Below are 26,791 nucleotides of genomic sequence, written 5' to 3' on the forward strand. Positions count from 1 at the left end.
GCAAATTCTTCTGCCTTTGTTCACAAGACAACAAAATTCAATTCTGCAGCAGCACAGGAGCTCCCTCAGGCACCATCTCCATACATACGCATGGTTGGGATGAAGAGTGAGTAACAAACCTTTCCCCTCCTCACCCTCACCTCCAGGCTTCTGGCAGCTCTTGACACTTGCTGGAAAACTGTCAGAACTGCAGGCAGAGGGTAAAATGGGCAAAATCAGCAAGATCCAGCTACTGGTCATCCACAGCACACCCACAGCTTGCCTTGCCAGGGGCTGTGGTTTAACTTCCACAGTGTACTTGTTCCAAAAATGATACAAATGTGATTAAAAGGCACAGTCATTCCATAGCAGCTAGAAGTATTTGTTATTATTTTAATATGTGAGCAAACAGAGTTGCTGGGGGAAATCTCAAGGGTGTGAAAACTTCAGGGCATTGCTAGAGTCTGGATTAGGTTCCGTTCTTTATCCTAAACCACTTTTGCTCCCTCCTACTAAAGGTGTGAGTAGTGTTCCAAATACTTGATTTTTCCTAATATTACCTTCAAAACTGTTTTATGCATATTTGAAAAAGGACATTTGCAAGTGGCATGGAGAAACTATAAATCACATCACAAGATATTAGAAAAAAAATGTTTTAATTTAGTTGTTCTTGACAGTCTGCTTGAAGTTTAGCAACACTTGCAGTTGAGTTTTCTGTATTTCACAAGGTTGGTACCCAGCAATGCTATAGGGAAACAGCTAACAAAGCCAGTCCTAAACCAAGCTCCCAGATGCTGGCAACAACTTAGGTCTAAATTGCCAAAACCCACATAGAATGCAGATAGCTGGGCAACCAATAGGTGAAGGTTTATCTTACTTGGGCTGTCTATATCCTATATGAGTGAATTAAGAAACATACCAAGAATCTAAAGCCTTTAAATGGACAAGTGCATTTCACTTGCAAAGGACAGGAGCACGGCGTGCAGAGCAATCAGGTGCCTCCAGCCCCATGGACCAGGTTGAGGTTTCCAGCTATTAACTCCATCTGTTGCCATGACATCATCGGAGGAGGCATCTCCTCCAGCCCGCACTCCCCAACTGGCATCCTACACACAAATCCCTCTGCCCATGACAGTAATTACCACAAGCGGAGCTCACCTAGATTAGATTGCCCTAACACATCATTGTCAGTGAAAGGAAATTGCATTTTGTATTGCTACCACTTATTGCTTCCTGAAGGGCTGCTCGTTTTCTAGACGCAGAGCATACGGAGGTGTAAAGCATTGACAACTACCATGGAGAGCTGTATTAGGAACGAAAGAGCACCCTAACATTTTTAGGACAAAGCACTGTTACAAAATGCTGGTTTCTACCTGGAAAGATGCCCAGCAGAGAGGGATCCGGTGGTGTTGATTGAGAGCCGGCTGAATATGAGCCAGCAGTGTGCCCAGGTGGCCAAAAAGGCCAACAGTATCCTTGCTTGTATCAGGAATAGGGTGGCCAGCAGGACTAGAGAAGTGATTGTGCCACTGTACTCAGCGCTGGGGAGGCCACACCTTGAATCCTGTGTTCAGTTTTGGGCCCCTCATCCTAAGACAGACATTGAGAGAGTGCAGAGGAGGTGACAAAGCTGGTGAGGGGCCTGGAGCACAAGTCCCACAAGGGACAGCTGAGGGAACTGGGGCTGTTCAGCCTGGAGAAAAGGAGGCTGAGGGGAGACCTTATTGCTGTCTGCAACTACCTGAAAGGAGGTTGTAGCATGGAGGGTGTTGGTCTCTTCTCCCAAGTAGCAAGTGAAAGGATGAGAGGAAATGGCCTCAAGTCGCACCAGGGGAGGTTTAGATTGTTAGGAAAAAATTCTTTATGGAAAGGGTTGTCAGGCATTGGAACAGGCTGCCCAGGGAAGTAGTAGAGTCACCATCTCTGGAGGGGTTTAAAGGGTGTTTAGATGAGGTTCTTAGGGACATGGTTTAGTGCCAGAGTTAGGTTAGGTTATGGCTGGACTCAATGATCCTGAGGGTCTCTTCCAGCTGAAATGATTCTGTGATGCTATTCTATGATTCTGAAATGGCCCAAAGCAGCTTACTGCCTTCATTTACTCAGAGCACATTGCAGAGTGGGGGGAGGAGGTTGCCAGAAATGCTGCAGGAGATCCCACTTCCAGCCACCACAGAACATCCTCCCTGGTGCAAATCCTAATACTCCACAAAAGTCCTGCAGCAGAAAGCTTTCTAGAAATACCTACCAGGAGATCAAAATGCCAAACTGCAGCCTTGTTCCCTTTCGGGATAGCTCTCACAGGACAGCTAGGTCAGTGACATTAAGCCAGTAAGATGTGTTGGGGGGACCCGTGGAAGTTGTAGCACCAGCCCTGTCCAAGACCTTTGTTTAAGTGTATTTACAATCAGTAACAGGGGCAACATGCGGCCCAGTACTTTGCATTTGCCAGGGGATGACCACCCTATGAGATGGTGGGGCATCCTAAACTTTCCAAGGAGTCCCCTCTGAGCCAAGAAACGTGCAGTTATTCATAAACAAAAGGGGGAAAAAAACAAAACAAAGAAAAAAAACCCCAAAACAAAAACCCACAAAACAACAACAACAACAAACACCACACACAAAAACAAACAAAAAACCCAAGGCTGTCAAGGCTATCTCCTACAAAGCCACAGAAAACAGGGGCCAGGGCTGCTGTCTTGAGACGTTCCTTTGCCCGGTTAACGGCTAATGCAAGAACATAGGTACCACAGCTGCAAAAACTATGTTATGCACATTACACACCAATGACTCCCACCCAGAATGCCTGGCCTGATGCATAATTAATAAACTTTAACTAGATAACCATTTAAAATACTGTAAAATGCTCAATGGGGCAATAATCATGAGATAAGAACATCTAAAACCGCAGGTGTATGAGACAAAAGCAGCACCATGAAAGAAAGACTGGAGAGCAACGGGCAGTGACTTTGCGCCCTACATGGATCTACTACAACAGTCATGACCAGGTACTTCTACCATAAGGAAATGCTGCTGCTTTATAAATGCTTCCTCACAGGCAAGTGTTCTAACCACACCACCCAAGTGGCAGAAGGCAAAGGCAGGGACTGATGCTGACTCTTGTTCTGGGAGTATTTAGTGGCAGTGAGTGGCTGCATCAGCACTCTCCTGATGCATTAAAAACCAAAAGTTTCTGCCTACTCTAACTAATAAAGCTAACACTCCGAGCTGGATTCTTGCCCCTCCCCACCTCAATTCACCTCTGTGCAAACAAGCAGAGCCTGGCTTTGATAACTCACACGCAAAATATCTTACAAACTACACTTCAGCACCATCAGGCCAGTGCCAAAGTCTGCAGCCACACCAGCTTCTGTAGGTTCAACTACAGCCAGAGCTCAGATCAGCATCACATCAAATTTGGCAGGCATTGGCACAGAAGCAGCAATGGTCTGCCATCAATCAAGCCATCTTTGTTTGTTCTCTTTTGAGACACTGGGGACTAAAAAAATGGCAACTAAATAATTAGCATTCTACGTTTCCCAGAAGCACTGTAAAAAAGGCAGCGAGACCACACAAGAGGATCAGTGATTTCAACGGTAACCTTGAAAATGTGTATTTTTTTTAAAGCAAAAGTAGAAACCAGCAGATAACAGATTATGAAAACATTTTGGACTCTAATGACTAGTTTGGAAATAAATAAAGCACCCAACCTGAGAACAATAAGGTATGCTTTACTCTCAGTGAAAAATGCTTGTCCAGTAACTTTGTTCAGTTACTATGGATTTTCAATAATGCTTACTTCTAATATTAACTTTCCACAGATTTATTTCTGTACGATCTGGATAGAATTATTTCCATTTTTGACACATAGTGGAAACAGAAGCAAAAAACCACTCATGATTCATATGACTTCAAATAAAAGTACAATCTGAATTCCTGATCGACAAGTGGAAAACTTCAATTCCTGAGACACATCAGTTTCTTGGGCCCTCTTCACCTACCCTTGAAAGCTGCATTTTAAACAAACCATTGCCTCAAGGAAAAAAGTCAAGGAGAAAAAGGCTCCAAAGCCAAAAATGTGTCACAGCTTATAAAATATTAACAGTCAACATGGCTTCTGTTTTCCCAAAGCTTGTTTCCCCCTGCTGCAGCTCCTTTAAAACAAAGGACAGATCTAAGCTCCTTCCCTCCATATTCCTCCCTCATAAACAAACATCATCATTAGGAACAGCAAATAAAGTGGTCATATTCAGAGGGGGGGAAGGGAAATAAAAAGGTGGAGTCAAGACACTTAAAAATTCTACTCCTTTTGTCATTAATGACTTTAGGCTATTAAATATAATATTCATATTTCAGAGGTAATGTGAAGCCCTGAGCAAGCAGGAGGACTCTAATGTGCTACAAAGAAAGAAAAAGGCATCTTTCCCGAAGAGCTTACAATATAAATAATGCAGTCAAAGCACGGTTAAAAAAAATTACTGTTATTCAGACTTTACATACAGGAAAAATAAGCACAAAGATCCTCCTCCCTTCTTATCAAAAGAAAAAAGGCAGTTAAAGAAATGCAAGTACTTGTGTCCTAATCAGTCTGTTTAACATAAACCTGCCTAACTCTCTTATTTGACTCTGTCAGTTCTGGTATTCACTTTCTCCTCACAGCTCAGCATCCTTTCTCAGTCACCCTCAGGTCTCTGCACCTCACTTAGCCAAAACCTCAGCCTGTCACCCAACAACCCCAAATTTTCTGCCATGACCGAAGGTTGGTCCCAAATGATACTCAATAAAATTATTAACTTTGATGCCACATCTGGTCATTTGGGTTCTTCAGTAATCAATCTGTTTTCCTCCCTGTGCACATATTATTTCCACAACTGCGATATCCATGAAAGAATAAGAGAAATCAGTTTCCCCACATAAAGCTACTTACTGAAAAAGATCAGTGATGGACCACTAAAACCTTAGTTAATCTGACCTGAATTCTAACAGTTTCTCCTACCATATCTCCTGTACCACTTGACCCGGACTCCACAACCAGCTTACCCACAAGAAAAGCTTAACAAAAGCACTAAGAGCAGACTGATTTTGACCTTAGTCACTTGGCTTAAATCAAAGTTCGGAACTTGGTAAGAGGTGGTGGAAGCTATGAATAATAATAATACTTCCAAGCAGGCAAAAGATCTTCTCTGGTACAAGGTCAGAGTCTGTCAAATAAAGCGAAGGATGAATGTGCCTGAGGACTCAGACTCATGATCAAATTATTGCTGTATAACAAGTTATAAGACACCAGCTGAGCCACAGTAACAGCCCTTCTGCTGCTCTTAACCCACAGCAAATGCAAGGTAATATAATTTAACTCAGCCCTAAAGAAAGAAAGTTAAGCCAAGCAGAATCATTCACATCTACCACAACGAACACAAATATTAATCACAATCACATCTTACTCAGGATACAGCCATTACAGACTTCACAAAATAGTGACCTAAATGGAACTGGAGACATGAAAATAGTCATTGCAGAGCCTGCCTTAGCCATTTTCACCACTGCTTAAAAACAAAACCAAACCAAATACACACACACCATGTTCAGCTTTCCTTAGTAGTGACACTTTTTCCACAGATGACTCTATCAACCTAAGAGTAGCTGATGTACTATGAAATTCAGACAAGGTGGTGAGCACTGTTGGTTTAAGTCATACCATCCTTCCTCGTTCAGAAAAGACACCAAAATCATTAGGTGAGGCAACATCAACAGCACACATTTGCATTCACAAAACATAACACCTTGGATCTGGACATCCATAAGGAATCCCAAATCCAGGCAGATGCAAAGGAAATGTCCATGTCAGTCTTGTAGGTTAACCAAATACAACTGATGTCCATCTATATAAGACTTCTGGCTTCACACAGGCACACTTGCCTCCACGCAAAACTTGAAATGAGTCGGTAAGTCAAAAACAAAAAGAAAATATTTCATTAATATAAGGAACGATTTTCCAAAGAGCTTGAGATCTCTCCTCTCCCTTAGGCAAGTCTGGCTGGCACAGACATTTCGTACGTCTGCACCCTGAAGGGTCACTGCATTGATAACTCAAAGGGACAAATTAGCAGCTTCTTCCTCCTTGTATTGATGTGTCTGCCCTGTAGCTAGCTACTTCCTTTGTACATGACATTTACACTTTATTCCACATTGCAAGCTGTCAAGCGTAGTCCATATAAAGACTCAGCTCCTAGAAACAAGCTGTCCCCTTTTCCTCAGCCTGCTCGTGCTGTAGGCAGAAGTCACCAGGAGAACCACAGACGCCATTACATCACTGTGCTTCTGTTTTGTTAAATACTGTGTCAAATAGTAAAGAAAAATCACAAAATGCATGTTAAGATTAATAGCTCCTATGTTCCTTTCAGTTCTAGGATGTACAACACACCCTAAAGCTTAAACTCATAAACCTTAAACTCATAAACCTTAAAACTTTGATAAGTTTTTACTACTTAGCTGGAAACATGTAGATTATCCACCACAGTGAAATCCTTCTTTTGAAGTGCCAACCTGTTTCGGTATCACCTACACAGATCCCACACCCTGGCAACTTTTCCTGCCAACTGTAAGGAGTCTAGCAGGAAATTAAGCTCATGAGGTTATTCTCTTCATTTGGCTGCTACCAGGAACCATCCATCTATACTCTAAATGTGCTGGGTAATTTGGAGTTGAGCGGGGTATTTTTTTGAGAAAGGGGAAAAACAGGGATCGGATAAAGGCAGGACACTCAACTAAGTGATTTTTATTGGCAGCATAGTGGTTATTTTTGGTCTCTCTGTGGTCAGGCAATGCATATAACTAGGTAGCCAGCACAGAGCTTAACATGGTACTTGATGTACATTGTCTGAGTTCATTTTGGGAGATGGAAATAGGCTCTGGAAAGTAAAAATCCTTGTACATCATTCATTTCACAATAACCTCTCACTTGGATGTGCAAAGCTATGCACTTGTATTAAACACAAGTATATATTTTTGGTGGTTTGTATTTATTATTTGTACTACGTGGTGTAGCAACATCAAGAATCCAGGCAACATGAACACCTTCCCTTTTACTAACTGAAAGAGACACTAACATCAATCTTCAAATTATGACAACTAGATACAGACTTTATCTGAGAGTTTAATTTTTGAACCTTTAACTTCTGTCCTTATTTACCTGAGTATTCACAGTGACTCACAGCCCTGCAAGTACACCTGTCCCAAAGCACACACAACTTCAACCAGATGTAAAAAGCATTTGAGAGCAGAGACTCACCATTTCCATTTACTCATTCACCAAGTAAAAGGAGCTTGACAAGCAAATATTTTTAAATTATAATACTACTTAGGAGCAATAGTCAGGTTCCAGACTGTTATGCAGTTGCATTACATTTTCACAAATCAGAAGCAGAAAGAGTGGCCATGTCAGTGTTATGCTACATTTAACTAAGTGTTAATAATCCCTTTGACAGGCAGGATTACTGTCTGTTAGCACATTAAAAAATGCTCACAAACTCCACGACTCAAACACTATCAGGTATGGAGGTGGTAATAGCACAGAGGAGGTGTGAAAGTGGAGGCAGAGATGAGCACCGAATTAGCAAGTTTTTATAATTAGAAACTGTTTCCAAGCACTTCTTAGACTATCTGAAGAGTCAGTGTGAAGAACTAATATTAAAAAAATAGCATGACCAACTGACTATAGTCTACAGAGATACGAAGTAAAGGAAAACAGAAAAGTGTATGAGTAGCAGCCTACCAGAAGATGTCAGCAGACTGGGTTGCAAAAGAAAAAGCCACATAACTTTTTCCACCCAATTCAGTAAATTTTAACATGCAACACAGACTGCCGGCACCTTGTTTAACCACAAGTAACAGGGAGCACTCAAACTGCTGCCATCTGCCAACAGCTGTTACTGAAACCAAACAGGGGTAAGCCAGCAGTCAGCAGCACCCTGCCAAAACTCAGAAATAGGAATAAAATTTGTGGTAAAATAGTGTCTTATTAAATCCCTAAACTCAAATTCCATGTTCAGTGTGCAGATAAACCTTCAGCATTTCAGGAGAAGGCAAGTACCAGTTACAGCTTGAAGGGCCTGCTGGACTGCCATCTTTGCTGGTAACCTGGAAGTAAGAGATTTCTGTCTATGGATAATTATTCTTTGTATATCACCAACTGCTTTATCAGCTACCAGTCTATTTCGAGAGAAAAGGCTTTGGGGGTACCCTGAACACAAGAGCAGGATCAGTCCAGTTCATCTGAGGCTCACAATTCAACCACTTGGGTCACTTGAGCCACCTGAATCACTCACCTCCATTACGGAGCACTTTCCAAGTAGCAGTAGTTATTATTTTGTCCAGACCGGAACTGAATTACTCTGTTACACAATGGCTATTTACTATTTGTACTGCTGTGGCAGCCTGAAGCAGTGACCTGGTTCAATGGATATTGAACACAGCCCCCCAGCTCCCCAGATGCTGCCGATTTTTGAGTCTATGCTTAGGAGCCACAAGCCAGCCAAGCAATCAAGCTCTGAACCATTACCCTGCACATTAACCAGCACCTGGGGGGCTTTTGGTCCAGCTAAGCTAAGTCAATTGAGCTAAAATGATGAAACTACACTCATACTGTCTCACTGGTGCGGGCCTCTTCTTGGCATTACTTAATTTGAAGGAAAGGGTCTGGGAAGGGATGAGGAGTCCTTGCCGCCTGGCACTATGGAAAGAAGAATCCCTAAGTGCCTTATGGAACTGAGGCATGTCCTACCTTTGAATTTCTTCATGCACGTCCCACTGACATTTAGACTCCACACCTAACAAAAATGGCTCCTTAACAATAGATTACTGAAAAGTCAACAAGCATCTTGCTAAAATGGAAAAACCCACAAATAAATCCTACTATAAATTTAAAAAAAGGGGATAAAACCAAGGAATTTCAACTTTTAAAGTTACCACTTTGAAGTAAAAGCAATGACAATAAAGCAGCCTCAAGCCTGTCCAAGTCTCACTCCTGCAAACACACCACCATGCTGGCAAATCATCTGGTTCTCTTTAGCAGCCATCTGTGCTTGCCTTCTCTTACAGAAGAATTAGCAAACAGAGGAACTGGCACACGTGAAGCACAGCACGTTACAGACAACTATATTTAGATTCACTTTCAGCTTTGCTCCAGAGATGGAAAGCAAGCAAGATCAGGTATTTTATCTGGGAAACATGAGTTTCAATGCCACCTTTACGTACTGGCAGTCATAAGAAGTCAATGCTGCAATTAGCCTCATTTTGAACGGTTTGCCTTGCTTGCTTTCCCATGCAAAGCTCCACGAGGCCTTGCTATTGCACTCCTTCCACTCCACAACCTGGAGACTGAATTGATGAAGCCTTCACTAAAAAGCAGAACAGAGTAGATGGGCCAGAAAACTTCCATTCCTTCTTTGTTTTAGAGTAGTTTTGTGTTAATCTTTTTAAACACTAGAATCTACTAATTCCTGCAAGCATCTGGAAACTCCATCACACTGACACAAAGCCCCACTGATAATTACTGCCTAGAACAAGGGCAGTCTGGTGGTGGTGAGGGCAGGCTGAGGTGAATGGTTCTTAGTTAGGTTACATTTAAACCAGGCTTACTTAGCTTACTTTTGCAAACATTATGATAAGAGGGTCAAAGACTTTACTTGGTCACAGACATAAAAAAAAAAAAGATTCAAACATCATGAGTTAAAATAAGTGTTTAGTTTTCCTACTTGGGGAACAGGAACACGGAGCTCAGCCAGCAAAATACCATTACAAGCAAAGGTTCAGAAGACTCATTAAAAGTATTTTGAAGAATGGAGTGATGGAACAAAATACAGTCTCACATACTAATTTGTAGTAAGCTGCTCCTCAGATAAACAACAAGAATATATCCATCTTTAAATATCCAGCTTTAAGTTCTTTATATTAAAATCAAAGAGCAACCTACATCTTAATTCTTCACTAAATATGCCCACATGCAATTTGACAGTCGCACTGATGACAGACCAATAAAACTAGAATAGTGTTCTCATCAATTCTAGTATAACACCAAATCAGCAGAGGATGTACAGTGATACAAGCTGCCATTTATAGAGGTGCCTCTGTTGTGGCTTGTGGGCACTTCATGCTGCTATCAGGTTGTGTTGTTAGCTGAGGTCACATTTTCTTCTGCCTTTAGCACTGTTATCGCTCTTGATAAACCAAAGTGTTCAGTAACAGACAAACACACCACCTCAAATGACACTGGAAATCTTTGTCTTCAGCTTGCTAACACACACAGCTACAAAAGCACTGAATTAAAAAAAAAAATCATAATTTGGAGCTCTTTGATAACTGCTGCCTCCTATTGAAGGAGAAATACAAATACAAATCACAGAATAATTTAGGTTGGAAGGGACCTGTGGAGGTCAAATGACCCAGCCTGCTTCCTAAACCAGTGCTGATAAAGTCATATCAGGTTGCTCAGTGTCTCATCCAGCCAAGCTTTAAAAGTCTCCATGGATGGAGATCCTCTGGGCAACCTGTTTCAGTGTTTCACTAGCCATCCTCAAAGCGAAAAAGCTACCAGCTCATGGCAAAAAGAAGCATAAAGCTCTCCCCTCAGTCTCTGTAGTGCATAAAACACCGGAACTTGCATAAAATCAAATGAAACATGTCTTGCTGGGAAGGCCTTATTTCCAGTTCGGACGTTTTCTGGAATCAGTGGTCTATGCACTAAAGGTACAGAAAAGTCAAGATTCTAGCTCAAAAGTGACGAGATGAGCCGCTTACGGTCTTTTATTGGCATTTGTACTGTGTGTTGTTTTATAGAAATCACTTCCATGCCATAATCACTCCCACAATCTCAGGCAGAGTGCATAGTGTTTCTTATACTACATTGCTATAAACGATAAATAGTTTGGACAAAAATAGGGACAAGCTTTCTTTATAACCCACAATAATAAATAGGATTCAGGGAGCAAAACTAAGGGGAGCAGCAAGCAAGGATCACGATGTGCATATTCAAGACCCACCCCAGACTCAGATCCTTGGAGAAAGCCCACCGTAGTGAGACAAGACCCAGCACATCACAAAAAATAAAAAAACTGAGGAAAGCAATAGAAATAAGCATGAAATTTCTTATGGGGGAAGGGACAAAGAATAAGTTGCAGTGACCTGGTACATAAACATTTTGCCTGGGGAAACTTGGGATCAGATCTCATTTAAGTCTCCGGTGAAAAGGAATGTGATTGTCTCTCCACATCATAGGAGGTCCGTATGATTAAAGTCTCTGCAGGTTCAGCTCCTGGCCAGCACAGAGCTCAAACAGCAGGAGCAGAAATCAGAGCTGAAGGGCACTGGCAGAGCCACCGCCTCTCCAGGCCTGGCTCCAGGACTGCCCCGATCCCTCCTGCTCACCAGCAAGAGCTGGGGGACAGGGGGAGAAATATAAATGACCGAGAACAAAATCAGACGCATTATTCTTAAAGTAGACCTAATTAGAAATGTCAGGTCTCATTAGGAGCCAGAGCTCCACTAGACAGAAGTCCCATTATTCAGGAGAGATGTATGTGGAAGACATGTATCACTTCTTAGAGATGCAAGATGTACATGTCTCTCTTCCACCCACACCATACCTGAAGGGAACAGCCTCATTACATGGGGGTGGAGGCAGCACCAACTCTGTAAGAGCCAATGCCAGTTTCATAAAGAAAACATCTGAGAAGCAGTGCCAACGCTATCTCACACGCAAAACTTCTATTTCCCCTTCCCCCTGAAAGTCTAGAAGCAATTATGCCTAAAACACCCATACAAGGCTATTACAACATAGTCAAGCAGCAGTTTACAAAGTGCTCCTTTCATTTCCCATTGAAATCACCAGAAAGATCCCATTAACATCAAAGGGAACAGATTTAGACTAAAAAAGTGTAAATTTATCTTTGCTACTTCTACATATAAGCGTCCAAAACTCTTTGTCAAACCAGTATCCAGCCCTGTCTCCAACAAAGTCCACATACGTTTCATATTCATTAGACATTGGTATCTGCATCTAGTACCAGAAACTTCCATGTCAAGCATCTAAAGGACTTCCGTGGTGCCCTGACGAGCTCTGAAGGATGGTGGGCCAGGTCTGCCACGGGAAAAGGAGCAGGTCTGGAAGTGTAGTTGCTATAGGTTTTGCCACTCTTGAGAAAAGCAGTTCAGGTGACACTGTACAGTGAATAAAAGGTATATATACCTCTATAGTGCACTGTTTGTACTAAAATTCACCTGGCTTGACTCTGAAGGTCAACTGCAAAGACCCAGCCATTAGCAGTTTTCCTCATGAAGGTTTGGCTGCAGTGAGCTCCCTTCAGGCTACACGTAGGGTGTAAACCAAGCCAGGATTATCCAGGGCTGTCTGCAATTTTGGGCTTCAGGGAATAAACAAGACCGACCCAAACTGCCTCACAATGCAACAAAAGGATTCCTTTGACAGAGCAGCAGGGCAGAATTAATTCCTTCAGCAGGCAGAAGAAACCCAGTCATTATGCAGTATTTGCTGTCTTAATGCTACAAAAATAGGACGCTTTTACGTATTATAGTTTGGTTTTGCTCTATTTCACATCACTATATTTATGTTGCAAACAAAATACTTCAGCCAAAATGAATGAAGGAAGAGGGCAACTTGGCCAGACCAGGGCCAAGTATAGACAATGCATGAACTGTACTTCCCACTGGAGTAACAAATCAGCACTTGTCCACCCCTGCGTTTAGAAGAAAGGACCTTTTCATGCCCCCAACTCACATGGCTGTAACTGCAGTTATTGTTCTACCAATGTATGTTAAAACTGGATACACCATCTGTATTAGTATGTCTTTCTCAGAAATGGACTTGGTAGTCTCATCTCATCCAGCCGGTGAGAAGATACGGTCAATGATTTGAATATGAAAAGTGACTAGATGTGAGAAGACCTTCAAGCATTTGCTCTTAGGTTCTTTAGAAATCAACCAGGTGCTCTTCAGTCTAATATTTGAGGAAAATCTCATGGTTATGGAAGCTGCAGCTACTGTGGGTATGCCATACACACACTGTTGTGTAAAGGCAGGGATGTTCTTCATCACCAGCAGGAGAAACACACATTTCATGTATTCTTCTTGCCCCTAAAAGCTTATCCTATAGTTCACTGATTACCTTAGGGTGACTGCTGTCCTCAAAGGCTGCTATTACTGCAGCTGAACTCATTCACTTGTTACACGCTCAACCTGAAAACAAATTTCATCAAATAAATGAGAGCAGCAGCACAGGAATTCAAAGTGTCCCACAAGAGGTGCAAAAAAATTCATCTCTCCCCCAAGCAGCCTTTGGCCATTGCTGAGGCTGCTGATTAAAGACAGCAATTTAATTCTAACTGGGGCAGTGATTCTATATAAAACAGCCCAGAGCATTTGCCTACAAGAAGTATCAAGACACTGTTCTCAAGAACCCAGGACCTCGCCAACACACAAAAAGGGGGAAAGGAAGACAATCACCCCTCTGCCGTTTTTTGTGGAGACTGAACTGTTTGTGAGCCCCAGGCAGAGTTTCCTACATCAAGAACACTCATGTAATTCTTCCCATAGCAGCAGAAAGCATGTGATACCGTCTCATGTGCTCAGTGAAGTACTTTGCTGTGCTTCCCCAACAAGCACTGAAGACAGCATGTGAAATACATAAACAAACACAACTCAAATAAGCCTCACAAATCTGCAGAATATATAATTATGGGATACTTCTTACACTAAGTTGCCCTTAGCATGCCAGCCTTCCCTTAGGATATTTGAGTATTTGTACTTCCATCTCTCAGAGAACTGTTGAGAATTAAAAGGCTGACTTAAAAATCACTGCTCCATTCACAATGACCGATGTGCATGCATGCACTTGTGTATGAACCATCCCCTTGATAAATTTGCCCCTGGAAGATGCTGTGTATAATAAACGACAAAGGTAACAGATGAAAAACATGAGATTTAGAGTCAATCCTTTCATGTGAAAATGTCACTGGAGTTAATATTGCTCCAGCCTTGACCCCTAAACTCGTTCTCACAAAAGATCTATGAAGGAGAGACAGCTGGGCAAAGCAGCACAGAAGATACCAGGAAACTGGTCCAGAAATTTTAAGGACTATGACCACAGCAGATCTGAGGCTTTGTTTTACAGATGAAACCAACCTGACACAGCAAGATATGAAGAAATTGGAGGAAAAGACCATGGCAGATATAAGCATTACTGAAGTGTGAGTGTCTCTGCAGCTTTACCAAATGTTACTGCAGTTTCCATGGGAAAGGTGCAGGATCTTTTCCAACTCCTGTTATGGACATTGGACTGTAAATTCATCCTTGCAACATGTTCCAAGTTTCATGTGTTCTCTAAGACAACCATTGAGGCCTCTCAGATCCACATGGTACTTCTACCAAAGGGGAAGAAGAGAACAGGCGCTGCATTAAGGAGCCCATCTCCAGATGTGCAGGATGTTCATGCATTTAACCTCTATCAGTGTTAACAATTGTGCATGATAATCTTTTTGCTCTTGAGTTCCACATTAAACAGCATCATTTCATCATTCAGCTGCTCACTCTTTTAGCCTACATTTTACGCACATCTGCTGGAAATGCCATGAAATGCAGTGATAGAGTGGTTCTGCTTGGTTACGCCAAAGTTTTGCCAAAAGAGCATTTTTGTGTTTCTGTCAACTCCCCCATCAAGGGTTAGAGAAGTGATAATACACACACAACCAAAGCAACTCTGGTCTGCTCTCCTTTGCAAGGGAGTCCTACAGTCAAGGTACTTTGGATTCAATCCACAAGACACAATAGCACTAACTCACACACTACTTTTTCTTCTGACATTTGCTACTACCACAGCTCAGACAACCAGCGGTGACCCGGAGGTCAGACATTTTCCAGCAAATAAAACCAGCTGGACTATGGCCCCAGGCTCTTCATTCTACCAGCTGATCTTTCAAAGCTGAGAAGTTCCCAGCATGATGAAATTATCATGCTCCATGAACAATAAATACATGCTTGTTTTCTTTAATAAGCAGTTAAGTACCTTAATTATTCAACACAATTCCAATTTTGGAAAAATATAATATTATTCTCAACTCCTCTTTTGACCTGGACAGGAAGAGCCAGACTGAAAAGTTCTCTCAGCTGTAGATGGTGACACTGTCCAGGTGATGTAGTTTGGGATGAGAAGGAGAACCATTATAAACAGGCTTTGGCGTTTTGTTCCCGGAACTAGGAGACATTTGTTGACAGTTCACAAATAACACCACACACACGCATCCTCTGCCTCTTCTGAAAATACATGTAATAACTGCCTTGGAAAGGCATTGTGAAACCATAATATTCCAAAAGGATCCAAGCCCCTAAAATGCCTGTGAAAATGGCGTGTATTGTTCACATGTAGAATTAATTCCAGAACATACAGTTTGCCCAGGTGATCTCCACCTTCTAATCCATTACAAAAAGAGCTGTACATTCACTCTTGTCTTGAGACAGTAAATATTGATATAAAACCAAGGTCTGTTCAACTCAGATATCAATAATCTCAGACTTCCTAAATTTAGTCTGCTACATCGACAACGCAATAAGGATTTCAACAGGACAACAGGTACACAGAATGGAGATAAGAAGGGGAAGGAAAAAGGAACAGATGCAGCTTTTGCAAAGATGGCTAAACAGAAATAATTTCCTCTGAAAGCTGAGACGAAAGGCACAGGCTTCTGCTCTACCAAAAATAAATGCAATACGTGCTTCTATCCTGTAAATTCATGCTTCACAGGTAAACAGATGCAGAGCTCCTCTGCCTTTCCCCATCAGCTACTCCCCTCCAGCCCCTCCAACTTCTACAGATACCCTTTCTGGTACAGAAAGACAGTTAAAACACAAAAATGCAGAAGAGCCAGTGACGTCTCCATTTGGTGCATTCTTGGAACTGTGATTCAACATTAATCCAAAAGTACTTATAACCAATTTAAATAATCTTCCCAGCTGATGCTGCAGGAGGAAGCAGCTCAGAAATGGAAGCCTCGGTGATCACTCAAAACCACCACAGACCAGGAAGGGTGTCTGAAAATGCACCTGTCCTTCACCTCTCACAACGTGTTCTATTCCCTTACATATATATATATATATATATCCTGTCTCTTTATCCCAAACAGATAATTTATCATATTTTATAGTAGCTTTAACTGAGCTTGATGCCACCAGGCTGCAGATGTTTACAGGCTATTTTTTTGTAAGTTCCCCTTTTACTGCAGGATTGCTTCAGTCTCTTTACACCACTAAAAATAAATTTAACAGGCAAATATTAAGATGCTACTAAATAAACCCATCCATCCCTGTGGCACATTCATCAGCACCCACCTTTCCCCGTGGTCATTACCAGAGGCGTTGGGTAGATGCTGGGTTCGAGCAGCCCCGCAGCACACACAGTACATGGCTCTCGGCAACTTCACCACAGCAAACTCTCCACCCTCCCGAGCGACTTCTCCGCGCTGTGACCTCGCAGGCGATTGCCACCTCTCCTCCAAAATAAAAGCCTGCTCGGCATTCTGCTCAGCACCATGTGTCCTCTTGCGCCTGCTTGCTCACATCCCTCCCTTCTGAACTGGAGAGTTTAAAATCCAGGAGGCAGTAATATGCTTATTTACAAAGATGTGTAATAGAAAGGGAGCAGAGCTTGTCCATCTATACCTTCCTCAGGGATGCACTATCAGTTAATAGTACTCATTCAAATATCAGATGTTACTGCTCTCTCAGCCCCCATGCAGGACCTTGCTTTTTAATGCCACAGGAATGCTGGGTCAATGAAAGGAATTTTCTATTTCAACTTGAAAACAGCGTTCACAGAGAACAAGCCCTAATGAGGTAAAATTGCGCAAGGAGGTACAAATGCAGAAAAGCACAGTGCAGCGTTTGTTGGTTAGAAATCTCTCTGTGTTATCACTGACAGTCGCCCCTCCTTCCCATCTGTAATTCTGGTGCTTGGATATGTGTGTTGACAAACAAACAACATCCTACCCACAGACACACACCAATGCTTGGCAAATGGGGGTGATTTTTCCTCCTTATAATAAACATCAAAACAGCATTTCAGTGACTCTGCTCTATTGCCAGCAAAACACAGGAATCTAGAATAGCTCTAGTTTCCATCTAATTACCTTCAAGGTGTCATCTTCATCATAACAGAATTCATTCAATAAAAAGCATCTTTACTTCAAGCAGTACCCCAACTACAGAAGTAGTTCTGTTCTCAAGAGCAACATTGCTCTTCCTTCACAGGCTTCCAGTAACTGGAATTATCACATCTGCTATTTCAGCATTGTTTTAATTAACCTGCTTATTCTTAGAACACTAACTCACACAGGCAACTACTGAAATTGCATCCTCCCCTCACCTTACTCTGTGCAAGTGTCCGTGAGGGAAAGATCTCAGCTCCCAACTTCTGGCTTTAAGATCTCCTGCTTTGATTTCTTTGCAGCCCAAAACCACTGCCACCTCCTCTATCCCTTAATCTTGCCCTCGTGAGCAAAGTTGAAATTCATTGTAGATGAGAAAGTTCAGTCCCCTTGACACCCCCAGGTACCACGCGGGCACACCACCGCAGCACCCCTGCGTGCACCACTGCAGCGGCGTCTCCCACAAACTCTGTAACTTACGTAAAAAAAGGAGGGTTTACATCAAAGAACACCACATTATATCGCAATAATCAAGGGAAAAAGAAAAAGCGTTTTGATTACTAATGGCTTGGGTTTGGGTCATCATTTCCTATCAGCCCATATCTCTCTGAAGATCACTTATTTCACTCTTGATCTGTTCTGAAGCTTGATCATAAAGTCTTCTGGTGTCCAAGTCTGACCCAAAGTCAATTCAATTCCATGGAAAAACTGTACACTTTATGTTCAGGTCCTTCCAGACATAATACCAAGGACACCCACGCAGCATGGACTTCTTGGAATCTCTGTTTATGGCCAATAGCCTCTCTCTGTATCACATCCAACTAAAGACTGTCACACAATGCCACATGAACACAGCAGCTCACTAGCTGGCAATTATTGGTTCTTTCATGCCGAAAATGTATTTGTCCCAGGGGAATAAGGCATCCGCATAATTAGCAAAAGCAGCTACACAAAAAATAATTAGCTTGCTGAAAGCCCAAAGGGGGAAAAACTATAATTTTTGCTTCAAGAGGCAGACTAATTATATACCAAACAACAAAACAGAGATGCACTGAGAATCATCGAGAAATCCGATGTGGATTTAACTTCATATTCTAGCTATAAGGGCTGCTGGTAGCCTAGCAACAAGCAGCATACTTGAGCATGCCAAAACCTCCCTCTGACTTAATGAAACACCTCAGATTACCATGCAAACCTCCCCCACCCCACTATGCATTTAATTCTTGTATTACTAAACGATACAAATAAAACCTAGCCCAAAAAAAAATTCAAGCCATTCACTAATGGACCATGGTATAGAAAGATAAGTAAATATAGAACGTATTAATTCTTTTCATACACTTAAAATTCACATTCTGATTAGAGTTGTTTGATTTGATTTATTCATGGGATCAGAAAATGCCCTGTTATCTTAACCACATTTTTTGGTAGACTGAAGAGTTTTCTCTTTATTTATGCCCTGGGAAGCATTAATTAAGGAATATTTTACAGTTCACAGAATATTTGACAGTCTCTAAATTACATAAAATTACAAATTATATAAAAAAATGCTGCTACGTTGCTTTCTATTTGCATCTTCAGTGATCTGCTAAAGGAAACTCAACCCAACCAGTAGCCTCAGAGCTAAGAAACCAGTTTTACTCATCATTCTTCAACCATTCTTTTCCCATATTTAACCATTTTAGAGGCCACAATTGCAGAACTTAGTGGTACTGGGCAGGCAGGAAAGCAATAACTCAGGTCTGACAACCACCTTCAAGTCATATTGTAATTAGCACAGCTCTAGTACTCTTGGGCCAGGGCTCAGTGACAAGTGACACCGTAGCCAACAGCTTGCTCTTGGTTAGTCACCTGAAATACCCAGAGAAGTACAGATTCACCAGATTCACTCATAAAAACACATAAAAAAAAAAAGTTAGGCTTGATCTTTTCTCATGAGCCAGAAGCCATGATATAGCTTCAGTTAACCCTTCTATCCCAGAGGCCTGTGTTAACCCTAAACAACAGAAAACCCTTCCCAAGGGATAAAACCTGTCACTTTTTAGTCGGCACACACCCAACATTGGGAGCAGCTCAGGGCAGAAACGAGGGAGCTGATGCTGCTCCTTCTGCAGTGCTGTTTTACACCAATGAGGGCAGGGCATACAGACTTCAGTCTGCCTCCCAAAACCTCTGGGACACTGATGCAGCCTGCGCAGAGCTAGAAATAGTGCATGCCAGCTACAGAGAGGGACTAAAGGGAGCTTGTAAGACACAGCATAACTCCTTCGTATTGCCTGAAGTCATTTAATCCAGGTCACGTAACATAACGTGAAGGTTAAAGCGTTAGCGGTGTGTTCACACACATAGCGGCATTACAATCAAAAATAAGTGAGTAGTACTACCAATAACAGATAGGTATCCTCATAATCAATACCATACTCTGCCAGACTCAAAGAATTAACAAGATCAAAATAACTACTTCCTGAGAAAGGCAAATCTCTTGGATGTGCAATATTTATCATCATCTTTCCTGGTGATTTTGACAGCTGCTGAGATTGTCACCTTTGTTCCAAAGCTGCAGGAGGTGTCAGGGACAGAAGAAACCTGACAAACTTAGCTTGTCTTTAGGGCATAATAAACTTGTGACCATGGGTGAAGATAAGCCTCCTCCGCGGGCTTACACAACCTCAAAAATATAAACTGAAGCTGCAGAGAGCTGTTGACACATTAGAAACAGAGAGCATGTCTGCTGCATCTGTGCTGTGCTTGGAGGCCAAGGAAGAACTAATCAACCTATAGCACTGTGGGGAAACTGAACCCTCCCCTCAAACACACAAAAAAAGATATTATAACTAATATTCTCATTATTAGCTTCACGAATGAGGACTACTTTAAAATTAACTCATGCAACTGCAGACTTTTATTGGTAAGGAAGATGAAAACGTCCTGTCAGAGTGGTGGGAGATCCCATCCTCTTCATGCTTTGCTCTTGAACCCCTTAACAGTCCTCCATTCTCCCCAATTCCTTTTTCTCCAGACTGCTTTTGGGTCTCAGTGCCCACAGAGGTCACACAATGGAGAAGAAATGCCAACACACAGACACTGTAGGGGTTGCACCAGGACAGCAGGACACCAGCAGACAGGGTTAACCAGAGGAATACAGGCGTTCTTGTGCCTGGAAGCACAAAGAGTCTGGCGATGGAGTCAGGGTCATGAGATGGGGTGTGTAAGGTCTCAGGCACTGTGTGTGCAAGAACAGCAAATCTTTAAATTTATCAAAACAGTGACAGAGGAAGGGGTATTAAAATAACTCTAAATGAAGCCTAAAATGAACAGATTTAATATACATAGATGCTTTACTTGCACTTATGAGGGAAAAAATAGAAAATGTTTGCAATAGGATCCTTCCTTGGCAGTTTTAAAATAGATGTTTTGCTTTCTTGGAAAGAGATGGCACTAAGAACTGTCAGCCCGGAAGAAATTATCCCTATTGTCCCACCCTGCTGCCTTCTATGTTTTCCATGTTGCCAGCAGCCTTGAATCACACCACAGCATGTGCTAGGATGCTCAGTCTAGAGACCAGAACCACCCTTTAGAAGTCACAGGTATCAGTAACGGATGCCTCTGGTGCTGTTCTGGGATGCATAGATGTTAAAGTGATTGCACAGCTAAAACTTGCATTGCAAATAAATTAACTCCAGTTTCTTGCTCACTAAAGTTTATTCTTACACATATCTCACCCATTTCATACTAAATACTCTTCTAATCCATCACAACATACCTGATTTTCTACCAAGATAACCTTCACTTGGATTAGAAAAACCCTCTGTAAATTTAAATTTAGCTAGGGGCATATTAAGCTCCAAAATATTTCTCCTTGCCCCTAGAGAAGAAACCCAACAGAAATGCCACCTACAGTCATCACCCCATCACAGCATTTATTTAGAAGACCATGTAGCAATACGTGTCACCACAGAGCACATCTCGCCGCCTCAAACTCCAGACAACAGCAAACTACATTGTAGAACGCTGCATCAAATTAACTTTTCCTTTTTTGCAAGTCCATTCTATTCCACTACTAAAAAAAACCAATTCTACGTTAGCCAAATAGAAAGCAAAGAAGCTGGAACAGCAGCAAGCTTGTTTCAGTTTGAGTTGGGATTTCAGAATACACACCTAGAGACTGTAAACCTTAAGATATTTGCTAAGTGATTGAATATTTACTTCCCCTTCCTCTAAAACATGTACAAGGACGTTGTTTCTTAACTGCACTTTTTTGCCTCATCTACCTATACAGCCAATATTTTCCCATGTTATGCAAAAGCATAATTTTAACCCATTCCGTCATAGAGGAACCTGCATTCCCAGATGTACAAAAGAATCACATCACATTTCTCAATAATCCAACATAACTGCAGAATTTTCCAGTAGGTCAATTTTATTATTTCCTGCAGGGATTAAGTTTACTCAATTTTAAAATAGATACGGCCTGAAGAATGGTGCCTAGAAGTGAAAAAGATTTTTCCAATTTCAAAAGCAGAGACCTCTTTGTTCTCTTGGCTTCTCAGGGGATGGTGGGAGAGATGAGGCACATCACCCCTCATGCCCTTGGTCCTACAGAGGGTGTGAGCTTGACAGAAACCCGCAGCATTGAACCCCTGTTCTTCATCTCTGCCCTACTCAGCTGTTGGCAGAAAGATCAATTCCCTCACCAAGAATTCTCTCGAAAATCTATTCCTAAAAAATGAGTGATAATTACTAAAAATACTTGCTAGCTCATAAGCTTATCTGTAAGAAAAGCAGTAATACACACCTGTTTTTAAAGTAAGCAACATACTAGTCTCAGACAAGACTCAAGGCTCCGATAAGGGTCTTTGGTTATCAGTCATAAACATACAAAGCACACAAATTTAGGAACTGCAAAATGCAATCCCTAAACAATGAGCTTCAAATGAACAGTACTACATTAATATTTACACTTTCTGTGCTATTTAGAGCATTAAACTGAAAAGGCTTCTTCTCTTAAATTACTATTTAATTTACCTTATGAACAATTTAAACAAAGAAGCACACACTTAAGAGAATATGTATTTCACTAATGAAAGCCAAGAGGAAAAGAAGGACAGCTCTAACACCACCTTCTGTTCTTGAAACTTACGTTTCATTCTCCTTCTGATACTACTAGGAAGGCAGAGCAAACTAAACATCAGTTTTATTTGCTGCAAAACCAATGCATACATTTCTGAACAATCACCCATACTTGTTTTCCCTAACAGAGTGCTGTGCTTGCTCTGTGTCCATTTGAATGCGTCACCAATCCAAATTTGCTAAAAACACCAAAAAGAGAATGCAAGTACTTCTACTCACCACCTGAACTCTGGATCATGTTTCCAGATTTTTGGACCTCATCGAATTTTGTAAAAATTACATTCAACCTGTTTGAAATTTAAAGAAATACACAATGAACAGTAGAATTTCATCTTTAAGAATCTTCTAATTTGTTACAGGACAAACTTTGCTTCGCTCAGGTCATTGGGAACACTGTCAAAAATGTCAGTGTGGAGGGAAATTATTTTAAAATTTAAAAACCCACAACATGCAACAGCTGATAGGAAGAACTGAGAAACAATTGATACTACAGAGGTGTAAGAGACAGAACTGGAAATACTACACTACTGAAGATGTGACATGTCCAACTGTAGATGCATTTCCAGTTCGTTACTACTTCACCCATCTTATTTTTTGCAGAAACGCCACAAAAAAACACCTTCACACAACTTTTGTCTTCAGGCCTGACACTTTCTTCCCATTCATGTCACAAGCCTGCTGGACTAGAAGATCCTTATCACATCTCATTATTCCTTCACAGAATTTTTTTTACTTTAAGCCCCATTATGGCAGCAGATGTTTTCACTGGAGAACAAGAGGCAACAGTGCACTCTCCCATGTGCGCCCCACCTCTGAAAAAACCTCCTCCCTCCCTGGGTCCAGCCATGCTCCATCCTGCACACCGGAGGTGCAGCAAGATGCAGAGCAGCATTCTTAGCGCACCTGGAGTGGCAGAAGCAGAGGGACGTGGCGTTGCTTTCAGTGTGAGTTGGTTTTTGTTTGGGTTTGTTTGTTTGTTTTAATAAAGCCTTGGAATCAAGGCTTCCTTGTGGCCAGGAAGGCCAATGGCATCCTGGGGTGTATTAGAAGGGGGGTGGTTAGTAGATCGAGAGAGGTTCTCCTTCCCCTCTACTCTGCCCTGGTGAGACCACACCTGGAATATTGTGTCCAGTTTTGGGGGCGGGGGGAACAGGGAACTGCTGGAGAGAGTCCAGCACAGGGCAACAAAGATGATGAAGGGAGTGGAGCATCTCCCTTATGAGGAAAGGCTGAGGGAGCTGGGGCTCTTTAGTTTGGAGAAGAGGAGACTGAGGGGTGACCTTATTAATGTTTATAAATATATAAAGGGTGAGTGCCACAAGGATGGAGCCAGGCTCTTCTCGGTGGCAAACAATGATAGGACAAGGGGTAATGGGATCAAGCTGGAACACAAGAGGTTCCACTTAAATTTGAGAAAAAACTTCTTCTCAGTGGGGGTGACAGACACTAGAACAGGCTGCCCAGGGGGGTTGTGGAGTCTCCTTCTCTGGAGACATTCAAAACCCACCTGGACATGTTCCTGTGCGACCTCATCCAGGCGTTCCTGCTCCAGCAGGGGGATTGGACTGGATGATCTTTTGAGGTCCCTTCCAATCCCAAACATACTGTGATACTGTGGTCAATGCTATTGACCATTGTTATTTTCGGAGTTTGTTTGGTTTTATTTGGGTTTTTTTGTGTGTGTGTGTTTTGTTTTTTGTTTGTGTTTTGGGGTTTTTGTTTTGCTTTGCCGTGTGGTTTTTTGTGTGGTTTTGGTTTGTTTTTTGTTTTCTTTCAGTTTTTGTCTATGACAGCCTTCTAAGTTGCATAAACACAGGGTACTCCTAAGTGTCCTCACTACACATGCAGAATATACAGGGAAAAACACTACATAAATCTTAAATCAGTTAACTATAAATCTGTAATATTTTATTGGTTTTTTCAAAGATACTGTGGCATATTTAGGCAAAGGTATAGGATTCACAGTAAGTGAAACCTGAGTGTTTGTAGGATGAAAAAAAAACCAAACCCCAATCCCAGGAAAACGTTCAATCATGCAGCTCCTGAAGTCTTCTACAGGAAGGAAGGGAATAAAAAGCAGACCAAAAATAATGAAGAGATAAGGTCACTCTCAACTTACCGAGATTGGGGTAATCCTTTTTTACTGAGATCAGCCCTTACACGTTCACCAACATGTCTGTAAATTTCCACAAGGCTGTTTATTGCTGCATCTCGAACCTGAATGTCAGATATGAGAGAAATCAATCCTCTTTATAATTTAAATAAATAAAGCCCTGTTCTACCTCAGAGAAAGAAATTTGCATATTTCTCAGCAACAACAGCTATACACGTTACCACAGAGTTCACGAAGGAGCTTCCATTCCTGCATTTCAGATACTAGCAGTATCAGCAGGTCTAATTAACCGGAAAAGCAGTCAAGACATAAGATGAAAGGTTTCGTATATAGGGACACATACAGGGAGCTCAGCTGCCTTTGCCAAGCTTCACACACTGTGTGCACCACATATATTTATTGGATCAAAAAAGAAAGGAAACAGACACAAATAGACCTTATATTGCTAGAATGTTATAAAACAAACTGATTTTTAATGCCATCTTACAAACTTATGTTTCTGTGTTGATAACAAAATATGGAGGGAAGAAGGAATAATCAGTCAGCTGAGCCACCATGAATTTTGCATGTTTTCCGAACTGATTTGCAAGAAATTGCTGAGCACATCCTTCCCTCCTCCCAGCAGAAGAGCCACAAACCTGATTAAAGTGTCACTTTTCTGTACTGAATCCCCTCCCCTCCAGACACAGCAGGCAGAGAAAGTAAACTACCTGCTCTGCCTACAGAAATACCTATGGAGCCCTGTACTCCTGCTGCTCATGGCATGGCAGCTGCCCAAGCACCCACACGCGTCACAACTAGACACAAGATATTTTGTGGGCGCTGTCAGAATGGTCGCCTATAGGTGGGAGTCAAAAACCATAATCACTGTTTAAACACAGTTTTCATCCCAGACGCTCACAGAGTTACAGAAACTCAAACTGCATTACTCAAAAACAAACAAATAAAAACTAAAAACCACTCATTCTGAGAAGGGCAGTAACAAAAACACAGATAAGCCCTGCACTTGATCTGGATCTGTGTTTCTCCACCATGTCTCACCAAGAGAGGGCGGCACTGTCCCAGCATCCAGGAGAAGGCTTCCCACCGCAGCAGCAGCTCTTCTCTGAAGGCAGAAGGATGCTGAGGGAGCTCAGAGGGATCCCTGCAGCCTCCCCTGCATTCGGGCTCTCAGGCAGGAACGTTTCCTGCTCTGTTTACCTCACCTGCACATTTTATGTTCTGTTGAACTCTCAGAGTATTTGAAATGCTGGTTTAGACATACTTCAAATCATATCTCTTCAAAACCAGCCAAGGGCTCTTCATGAACAGTATTGTTCAGAGCTCACCAACAGCAGCACAATTAGCTAATTTAGCAGCCAGAACGCAGAGTCTTGCTTACAAACAAGGCAGTCAGCACAACCCTTAGACGCGATTCACAGCAAAAGCTTACCTGGCTGTTTGGATCTCCAAGTAAGTTACATATATGTGGCACTATCTTACTCAGTGTTAAACTCTGAGCTCCAGATCTGGGAATAAAGAACAAGAGAGTACCAGTGTGAATCACAGAGCAGGCTTGTGTACGTAACACAGTTCTGCAGGAGCTTCTGACTTACGCATTGAGTGTTGCAATAAGGCAGAGGCAAATCCCTTCTCTTGTCCGGAAATTCTTGTGTTTGAATCCTCCAAGCATCCTGTCCCACACATACTGTGGAAGAGAAAGAAGAAGGTGAGACAGGAAAAAAAGCAGGTAGGGGAAGAGACAGATTCTTTCCTCCAGCAGACATACATCATAACATCTCTGAAGCTTATGTATAAGTAGCAAGAAGCAGGAAGACATTTTTAGATCAGACTAATTCTTTGTTCTGTGCTGCCTTCACGCAGTAACTCCCCACTAGCTAAAACAATACTTCTACTTACAAAAAGCAAGTGCAAAGACCCAGAATAACTAGTCTTGACATCCACCCATCCCACCCTGGGAAACCCACCGACACTCACACTCCCAGCATTCTCAAGTGAAGCAAATATCTCATAACAAGGCATAGGGAGATTAAGCCATTTCCAACAGAGCCACAGGAGAAAACCTTCTGTCTAACAGAAAAAGTTCTCCTTTTTAAGCTGCCACTCACTCACACTGCAAAGGGCCGCCAAGCATACCTGAGGGTTAGCAGCTTGTTCCATGATTTTTAGCAGCAAGGTCTGATCCTGCTCCCTCACCGAGTCCTTAGAGTCTCCCAGCCTATCAAGTAAACTTGGCAGCACTGAAAAAAAGGAAACAGAAACATCCAAATCCTTCAGAAGTCACACATCCCTTCTGCTCCTCCCCCGCCCTGTGGAGGGATGAGCCCTCCTGCCTTTTAGCAGAGCCTAAAACCACCAAGAGCCT

The 26,791-nt window shown here is 42.1% G+C and overlaps 1 protein-coding gene across 8 annotated transcripts in view; it reads right to left on the reverse strand.

The window, feature by feature from the left end:
* The window catches only part of CLASP1 (cytoplasmic linker associated protein 1), a 156,073-nt gene that overhangs the window by 94,540 nt on the left and 34,742 nt on the right, over window positions 1-26,791 (reverse strand). For all 8 annotated transcript variants that reach the window (XM_080346549.1, XM_080346551.1, XM_080346545.1 and 5 more), the window contains exons 3-7: window positions 26,563-26,666; window positions 26,022-26,113; window positions 25,859-25,934; window positions 24,433-24,530; window positions 22,533-22,600 (exon numbers count right to left, since the gene is read on the reverse strand). In XM_080346549.1, the coding sequence (XP_080202675.1) occupies window positions 22,533-22,600; window positions 24,433-24,530; window positions 25,859-25,934; window positions 26,022-26,113; window positions 26,563-26,666 (438 nt within the window). The remainder of the gene's footprint in view (window positions 1-22,532; window positions 22,601-24,432; window positions 24,531-25,858; window positions 25,935-26,021; window positions 26,114-26,562; window positions 26,667-26,791) is intronic.

This window comes from Nesoenas mayeri, assembly GCF_963082525.1.
Source record: "Nesoenas mayeri genome assembly, chromosome: 6".
NCBI lineage: Eukaryota > Metazoa > Chordata > Aves > Columbiformes > Columbidae > Nesoenas > Nesoenas mayeri.